Source organism: Lipophrys pholis (genome assembly GCF_963383615.2).
Source record: "Lipophrys pholis genome assembly, chromosome: 15".
In the NCBI taxonomy this organism is placed as follows: Eukaryota; Metazoa; Chordata; class Actinopteri; order Blenniiformes; family Blenniidae; genus Lipophrys; species Lipophrys pholis.
Genome location: NC_137642.1, coordinates 22003926 through 22013261, shown reverse-complemented (window position 1 = coordinate 22013261; position 9336 = coordinate 22003926). Strand labels below are relative to the sequence as shown.

Below are 9336 nucleotides of genomic sequence, written 5' to 3'. Positions count from 1 at the left end.
CCAATGCAACACGCCTGTGTGCCACCCATAGGAGTGTATCTCAGCATTCCTGCAGGAAAAATAGAAATAGACTATATGTTTTTTGTTTTCGAAACTGCGCAGACAACCACAAAATGACCTTCATAATTAATACCTCTCCCTGACACTGGAATGGACCTCTGGCGGGCTGATTGTGGCCCGTGGGACGTACGTTTAACACCAGTGTGTCTGCGTAAAACTGAGGTTTTCCTACAGAGATGCGTAATGCTCACCAATAGTTACAACTGTTACTGTTATAAGTCTTTGTTTTGGAAACATATAGGTCAAACACACACTTTGGCAGTGAACGTGACGCGTCCCGAGCCGCGTCGTCACCGCCTCCTGACGCCGCGTGACGCGGCCGGTACATTGACCCACTTCCAGCAGTCTGGAGCGCGTTTGAATGAGCGGCGCGCGCGTGGAGAGCCCGTGCAGTGCAGGAGAAGTCCCACGCCGCATCATGCACGATGCTGGAAACCAAGTTTGATTCCACGAGATGAATCCTGCCAACGAAACCAGAGCCGAGAGAAGCGCGGAGAATTTCCTCTTCGCGACGGGCACGTACAAACTTCTCGCCTTCACCATCGGCACCATCGGAGTGTTCGGCTTCTGCAACAACGTCGTGGTCATCCTGCTCTACAGTAAATTCAAGCGGCTCCGGACTCCCACGAATTTGCTGCTGGTCAATATTAGTTTGAGCGACCTGCTGGTTTCAGTCATCGGGATAAACTTTACCTTCGCGTCGTGCGTCAAAGGCGGCTGGATCTGGAGCCAGGCAACATGCGTCTGGGACGGCTTCAGCAACAGCCTCTTCGGTGAGGGAAACATAATAGACATGCGAGTTTTTAAAATGTTTCACTTTTTTATTATTAATAACCTCGAAAGTAAACAGGTTAACCTCAATGACTTTAGGTGATTGTTCCACTGGATGGCATCAGTCAGAATATATCAAAATGCAGCAGAAAAATATGCAAAACAAATCCACAATTTAATTTAGGAATGCAACGGTGAAAATGCATAGAAATAATGCTAGAGACAGTATTTTTTCTTCCTCTTTTAATAAGAAAATTTGCAAATGTATATTGTTTCTTGTGCGCACATCCGCTACTGGCCATTTTCTCCATTCATTCTGAAGCCTTCTGTTTATTTAATGTAATTATTTCATTTATTACGTACCGCTTCTGTTCAGTGCGCCCAGTCTTTTTTTTTTTCCCACCTCCAGTCGCCTGTTCTCTCTCCTGTGCTGCTGTACCATGACTGTCCTTTTATTACCTGCATGTTCAGCAATAAGGTGTGAATAAGTACTTATCAGGGTCGTTCTCAGGGCCCCGTGGCTGCGGGGATCCCAGCTCCAGGAGGACAGGTTGGTCGGTGATAATGAAGTCATTAGTGCCAGGCAGCCTTCAAGGCTTCTGCTGCTTCATCAGCAAACTAAACAAAGAATGAGCAGCTTCCCCTCAATGTCCTTTATCTGACATTGTGTTCTTCCCATGATCTGACAATCACATCCGACTGTATTGAAATGTGGTTTGCACTTGCAGATATACGTATATACCAAGCTGGAATAACTGCAAAGCTGGAGTTGACGTTGTGATTTGCAGTTTATGCTTTAGTTAAAGTGATTCACAATAAGGAATGTGACATTGAGCAGGAAGGATGAGGCGTCCTGCTGCTTTGGCTAGGATGAGTACCTGGCAGAAGTGTGAGGTTTTAGTCACAGTGAAGTCACCTGCCCCTCCCTCCCTCTCTCCTTTCCTCCCATCCGTCCCTCCCCTCCTCACCTTTTACCAAATAACATATCGCAGCATGCCTCGCGTTCCTCTGTTTCACATGCAAAAGTCTCAAGGTCGGGAAAGTGGCCCCGGCACCGCACTGCGAGATTTCCTGCACAGATTTCTGTTGACACTAAGCACACTGTGAAGATTGAAAGTGTATAATAAATCCTGCAGGTATTATGTGTCCTCTAGTCCTTTGAATGTGTGTCAGGATGGAGACTTATCAATATGTATAACTCAGTGGAGGCTGGTGATAGTGTGACCAGCGCAGAGACCCACCGGAGCTCCATCCTGTGCTGCTGAAACACTATCTGGCCCACTGTGGCTCGAACGCAGTACATCAACCTGAAACGACTACCGTCTGCATCATGTCTTCCTGTTTATCAGTGCTGAGCCTTTGTAACTCCCATGAATGAACTGCAAACAGCTGGGTGAAAACAAACAGCCGTGCAGGGCACTAGAGCATGCACTTGGACAGATATATGGGTTATGCGATTGGATGTGTGGGGTATCGATTAAAAACTGCAGTGTCAATGTGCGCAGTGTAGATTTGGCTCGCTGAGGTGTCCTCCAAATTACATGATTTATAAAAGAAGGAGCAAAACAATTAGCACAAGAGTTCCAAGCATTAGAAACAAGCCTATTCACTCTGTGAAGAAGAAAGTGGGCTGTGTAGTGCATAAACAGGTATTAGAGGTGTGTGTGTGTGTGTGTGTGCGTGTGTGCGTGCGTGCGTGCGTGTGTGTGTGCGTGCGTGCGTGCGTGCGTGCGTGCGTGCGTGCGTGCGTGCGTGCCTGCACGCGTGGGAGCCAAGTGTCTGGTTCCATGAGTTTTCAAGGCTTTTCTGATGAAAAAAGATTGAATAGGATGCTCTGCATTCAAGATGTTTTCACAGTATATGATGAAACTTCGTCCAAAGAGGCGGCGAGCAGTAAATGACCCAGATCCCGCAGCCAGCTCTCCACATTACTCAACTCCTGTTTGTGTTTGTCTCTCTCTGCTGCCAGGCATCGTTTCCATCATGACTCTGGCCGCCCTGGCATATGAGCGCTACATCCGGGTGGTACATGCCCAGGTTGTGGACTTCCCCTGGGCATGGCGGGCTATCGCCCACATCTGGCTTTACTCGCTGGCCTGGACGGGGGCTCCGTTGCTTGGGTGGAACCGCTACACGCTGGAGATCCACCAGCTGGGCTGCTCTCTGGACTGGGCGTCCAAGGACCCTAATGACGCCTCCTTCATTCTCCTGTTCCTGCTGGCATGTTTCTTTGTGCCTGTGGGTATCATGATCTATTGCTACGGCAATATTCTCTACACAGTGCAGATGGTAAGGCATGAAGAGCGTTTTTTTTTTTTAAAACATAAGCATAATCAGAAAATGATGAATGAACAATACAGATTTGTGAATGAAGTGATGGATCAAAACATCCAGGATTTAAACATTGAAGACAAAAGTTAACTTTTTAAACATACTCAGGTATTACTAGTTTTTGATTTAGTTCAGGGGCCACATGAAGTCCAATTTTATTTATATTTGCTGTGTTGCCAATCCATGATAAAAATGTCTGTATTTTTGCAAAATTGAACATTTAATAGGAAAATGACTACAATCTCATCATGAAATCCATTTTAATGACATTTTCTGGTGCAAAATACAGTGAAAATCGCCAAACTTCTCCTGTAACTGTTGCATTATGGGGGTCCGCTGTTCTTAAGAATTTTATTTTCTTTTAAATTAGTGTTGTTTGTTTTTTTTTATTTATTTTTATTTTTTTTATTTGTTTATAGTTTTCTTGTTGGTTTGGCCAGATTGAAGCTTTGACGGGCCGATATTGGCCCACGGGCCTCCCCGGGTTTTCCTATAGCTTCCTCACATCTACATCAAACATAACTGATATTTCTACATTCAAACTGTCTTTGTCCCTTTAACTTTAAACATAAATTTCAGATACATTTTAAACTTACACATCGACTGACTTGTCGGTTACGTTAATCTGTTAAATCCTGATTCACTAAATTGTGCTGGATTGCACACTCATGAAAAACAGTTCACGTGCATTTGGCAGGTCATCAATCATGAAGGTATTGAAGAGATCGCATTGCGCTCTGTTGACACAAGTATGATTCAGAAAAGTATCTAAGATGTAAGAAGTGGCACAGCACAGAAAATATCTCATTATAAAGTCTGCATGTAAAAGTCGTGGGGAGCCAGATACCTGTCGTCGCAATAACGGCAGCATTTCTCCCACAAGCTGAGCAGATCTTTATCAAATGCATCACAAACATTGCAATCTGTTTTTCTTCTTAGCCGTTACTTAAACTTGTTTTAAACATTGATGCAACACAGAGATAAAAAACTGGATTAGAAATGTTGTATTTATTCAAAAATGTCAACTATTTCTGTTGATCACAATGCATTTCAGCAGGATAGGAAGTTGTTATTCGTCCTTCATTTCCTCTAAACACTCAATCGATTTTTCTTCCATCTTTTCATGTTCACGCACACTTGAACTGCTCTCAGTCTTCATGCCGTTGTTTTATTTCAGTTTATACACATTCATCCACAATGATTAGTTGTTGTTGTCACTTCCAAGTGTTTTCTTAGACACACTGATTAAACATTTCAGCTCTTCAGCTTGACTTTTTTCAGCCTTAACAGCCACTTCAGCCTATTTCAGCATTAATGTTTCCACCTAAAAGTTGGGTTTTTAACATTTTTTTTAATGCCATAGCTTTTTATTTTTGCAGTGGGCACTGATGGATCTTGGAAGACGAATATGAGAGTTTTAATGTGAAGTCTGGACCAAAAGATAGTCTCTGGTTTTTGTTTTAATCCAAAGAAAGTCCTTGACCTCAACTGGATCAAGTACTGCCTTTCACTCTTCTTTTATTATAGACTCTATTATCATAATATTCCTCTGTGCCTTTAGGACTTGTCTTGTACAGTGAAAATCATTGAAAAGTTCATTGTTTCTGGTGCCCGGACTGAGACGTGTGCCCTGAAGGCATCACTGACCGTGATAAAGGGGAAGTGAGCAAACTGTGTAAAAAGTCCTGGACATTTATAGTCAGGCTAATGAGTACAACACAAGCACGTGCAGTCTTCTTCTGTCAGGAGAAAGTGGGAACATTTCATAGATAAGCAAGCAAACATGTGAATGAGAATGAAACAAACCCAACTCATCTTGAATCAAATGACCCAGATGTCTTTCGGTGTTGCGTTTTTACCCCTGGCAGACAGTGTGAGGTAAAACTCCCCGAGAGCTCTGAGCCCGAGCGCTGCAAAACTCCTTGAAGTACCTCAGAAAAGTTTTAACACCTCCCAACACGTTGGAAAAATCTTCAAAGAGAAGTCATTTGAACCTTGCGGAGTAACTCCGGTCTGACACCAGACACCCTGCTTTACCATAGCTGTATAACCGCTTCATAGATATCTGAAGATCTGCAGAGAAAAGAAGATAAAGTTTGGATGCTAATAACTTAAAAGTTGATAAAACTCAGGATTCATGATTGAACATAGATGCTTCCGTTGTGTAAAGGTCCTATATTATGCAAAATTCACTTCATAATGTTTTTGTAAGAGTAATATGTGTCCCCATGGTAACAGAAATCCACGGCAGCTTTCCCAGGGTTGCCAGGTCCGACTCTGTTTCCAGCCTATACACAACGTACAACCCGCCCACATGCAAATAAAGAACATGTTATAAGCACACAACTACAATAAATATAGAAAGACAAAGGTAACACAAACGGCCTCCTCAAGAAGCCCAATTGGAAAGACACAGAAACACTAGAAAATAGATTATCATTTTATCAGTGTAGCTGAAGGTGATATTTAATCTGTGCCACTTGATTAGTGAGCAATTACCACATTGTTTCCATTAAGCTGTCTGCTATTGGAGAGATAACATAAACCAGCTTTAGACAAGGGAAACAAACCTGAAAAAATCACCTATTACTTACCTATCTGAATGATAGCACAGTTGTATGACCGATCCATCCCCATGTCCCCACGTAATCTCACAAGCAGCTCACATGTCACAGTTACTAATTCTCAGATTCACAAGAGCCACAAAAATGTGTTGAACTTGTTCCGAATCACAATTGTTGCATCTTAAACATCCGCGGGGATTGATTGGAGAGCTCGACTGAGCGCCCTTCCAATCAGGATCTTAATGACGGCAGCATTTCGCATCAGCAACACTTAATGTGAGGGCAATCAAATTTGACTGAAAAGTCGGTTTGAGATGACATCATGGAACAGCTGTGGAAGAATGAGAAGCAGGTTTGATGCAAGGTGTTTTCTATTTGCTGAAAGCTGCATTTGCTAATGATAAAGAGGAAGAAGTTGAAGTTTGTGTTACAAACACAGCATTTTCTCTGCCGCTGGCATGATGCCTTTAATTTTGTGTTTTTCCATGCATTTTGAACACAAGTCCGTGTTTTTATGGAACAGATGTTTCTTCAAGACCTTGCAAAAACTGCAAAAAAGTACGACACTTTCCCTGATCAAAGTTAAAGATTTCTGTGCTCTTTGTGAATAATCTTACTGTGCAAAACGGAGGTCGGCCTCACAACAATATGAACCCACTTTGTGTTTATTTATGGTCTGAGCAATCCCTCAAAGTTACCAAAATCCACGAACGTGCAATAAATATTTGATAAGCGCATGTCCCCACTACCAAAAACTTCTATTTACATTGAGCTCCTCAGCATTGTTGTGTCTTGGTGATTTTAATCTCATCAGGTAACGTCTTTGTAATAGAAAATCAGACCACAAGCTGGTTCAGTTTGGTCAGTGGAATGACCTTCCAAAGTGCAGAAATGTCAAACACCTTTTCAATTAAGGTAACTGCTATTCCTAACCTGTCCACTGGAGGCTCTACTCTTTCCCAAGATCATAACGCATCACAGCCAGAATGAAACAGCAGATGGACTTGAAATAGTATCTCACTGGTACGTAATGTAGGAGTAAATGTTTGCAGACTCAATGCAGGCACACTATGATGTGAGTTTTACCTGAAACTGTTCATATCTAAGGAGATATTCTTATAAATTAACACTGAAATTGAGGGACAGTTTTAAATTTGTCAGTATTTCTATGTTGTTATTCTCTCACATCGCTGGTCGTGCTCAGTAGGTAGTCCTGTACTAAAATGAATGATGAGGAATATTTACAGATATACTTCGATTATTTTCCTCTGCTGCAGAAGCTACATAAAGTCATAGTAATATTGAAATATCAGCGAAATATTAGAAAAATAATGAAAAGAATTGTGCACATTCATTGATAAAATTATGCCACATTACAAATTGTCCGTAAAGACGGATATCCAGTCATTATTTAACAAAATTCCTTGTCAGACTTATTTTTATCTAATATTTGCATCTGGATTAACATTGAGAAGCGCGTCTCCGCTTTTATCTCGCCCGTGGTGTCATCCAATTATACACAAACTCTATCCTCCTCTTGTGTTTCTTGTAGCTGCGCTCCATCCAGGACCTCCAGACGGTTCAGATCATAAAGATCCTTCGTTATGAGAAGAAGGTGGCCGTCATGTTCCTCCTGATGATCTCCTGCTTCCTGCTGTGCTGGACGCCCTACGCCGTCGTCTCCATGATGGAGGCCTTCGGCAGGAAGAGCATGGTCTCTCCCACTGTGGCAATCATCCCTTCCTTCTTTGCCAAGTCCAGCACGGCGTACAACCCCCTCATCTACGTGTTCATGAGCAGAAAGGTTTGCGTTCGTCTTTTTTTTTGCGAAAGGTCAAGGATTAATGTGGGCCAACTCCACTTGTCGTCTGGAATACATTATAGGATTCACTTGAGAGTTCTGAAGAGTCGCTTCCTGTGTGATCAGGCGATTTATTTCCCTCCAGTGACCACAACTGAACCACAATTTGAAATGAATAAATAGGGCAAATCAATGGCTTCTCATTTAGTGGTTGGAGGGGGTGTTTGTTCTCATTCTCTGCTACTCTTGTTTACCATTTTTGGAGAGAAATCACATATCATTTATGCCTCTAAGCATTTTCTAAGCCGTATTACGTAGAGAGTGTATTAATTGTGTGCGTGGGAGTGAAAATGTCTCTTGTACTAGTCTCAGTTTGGAGGCTCAGAGGATGATATAGTTTGTTTTTGACAGACAAATGAACGAAGACAGGGTGCTATTTCATAGCTGTGTTAAACACTATCCTCTCCTCTCCTCTCCCCTCCCACTCATCCTCTCACAGTTCCGCCGCTGTCTGCTGCAGCTGCTCTGCTCCAGGCTGTCTTGGCTGCAGCGCAGCCTCAAGGAACGCCCCTTAACCCCGGTCGAACGCCCCATCCGTCCCATCGTGATGTCCGGCAAGTCGTGCGGCAGCAGGAACCGACCCAAAAAGAGGGTGACCTTCAGCACCTCCTCCATCGTCTTCATCATCACCAGCGACGACCTGGAGCAGCTGGACGTCTCCTCCAGGGCGAGGGCCTCCACGCGCTTCAACGTCATCCAAGTGAGGCCGCAGTGATCCGCCGGCGGCAACGGACTTGTTCTCACTCCCCTCGCCACTCCGTATGCCTTAGGAACTTAACATGCAATTCCAAGCCAAAACAATCCCATCTGACCTCCTTCGGATGTTTCTGCGTCCAAACACAGTTCCAGATTTGTTACAACTTTGTGTAAATATCCAGCTGTCAGCCCAAGATCTCAGCTGACCCTGTTTTAGTGTGACGTCCTCATCCAACATCGACCGTGGTGATTTCAGTACTTAAAGACATATTTAACAGCGAGTAGAGTTTCTCACACTCAGATACACTGATATGCCATACAATATATGTGACAAGTGTAGGACTGTGTTGAATATTTAGGGGTCATTTATTTACTTGAGTTTGGATTAACATGAGTTTTTTTGGGTTTGTTTTGGTTGGTACCCAACTACAAGAGTGTAAAATGGAAAATAAGCCTTAGCTTCTTTAGCCATAAACCATGATGCACAAACTGGCATTATTGTGTATGGATTCAATAAAGAGATCCTATTTTAAGCTACCGAGTTTGTGAGAGTTATCTCATTTCAGCCTAAAGATTTCATTTTATGAGAACAGTCTTCGAGAATGACATTTGGGGGATCTTTATGTATGAGGCCTACAGGGATGTAATTAGATTAGAGGAGATGAGACGGGGACCTCGGTGTGCTCCGGTGTGACAACCCTTTCATTACCTCCTGGGCTGTCAGCTCGGAATAGACCTGATGGATGGATTTCCAGGGCACATAAAAAAACCCTTTTCTTACAATAGAATGGACAGAGTGGTTTGTTATTTTTGTGGGTTTAAAAAAAGAAGGTTGGATGTGAGATGAAAAGATTGACACATCTCATCAAGGCATGCATCAGAATAGTTTGAAATACATAAGAAATGTCATTCCCCTAGTCAATATATATATATATATATATTTATATTTATATATATATATATATATTACAGCATGTACTTCAGCTGACAAGAAGCTCACCAAACAGAAATTTCATATGCCTGGTATTATTATCGTTTCTATTTAAATTGTCC

The 9336-nt window shown here is 42.7% G+C and overlaps 1 protein-coding gene across 2 annotated transcripts; it reads left to right on the top strand.

Moving 5' to 3' along the window:
- Positions 1–403: 403 nt before the first annotated feature.
- Positions 404–9064, top strand: opn3 (opsin 3). Of its 2 annotated transcripts, none has more exons than XM_080482220.1 (4): positions 404–833; positions 2801–3120; positions 7279–7530; positions 8027–9064. In XM_080482220.1, the coding sequence occupies exons 1-4, from the start codon at positions 515–517 to the stop codon at positions 8300–8302; spliced, it is 1167 nt and encodes a 388-aa protein (XP_080338346.1). In that variant the 5' UTR covers positions 404–514; the 3' UTR covers positions 8303–9064. The 2 variants fall into 2 exon arrangements, with proteins under 2 accessions (XP_080338346.1, XP_080338347.1); XM_080482221.1 differs by having other exon boundaries at positions 2801–3069; positions 8027–8822.
- Positions 9065–9336: the final 272 nt, after the last annotated feature.

Coding starts and splice junctions, on each gene's coding strand:
- opn3 (XM_080482220.1), top strand. CDS start 515: ATGAATCCTGCCAACGAAACCAGAGCCGAGAGAAGCGCGGAGAATTTC. Junction 834..2,800: donor CTTCAGCAACAGCCTCTTCG/GTGAGGGAAACA, acceptor CTCTGCTGCCAG/GCATCGTTTCCATCATGACT. Junction 3,121..7,278: donor TTCTCTACACAGTGCAGATG/GTAAGGCATGAA, acceptor TGTTTCTTGTAG/CTGCGCTCCATCCAGGACCT.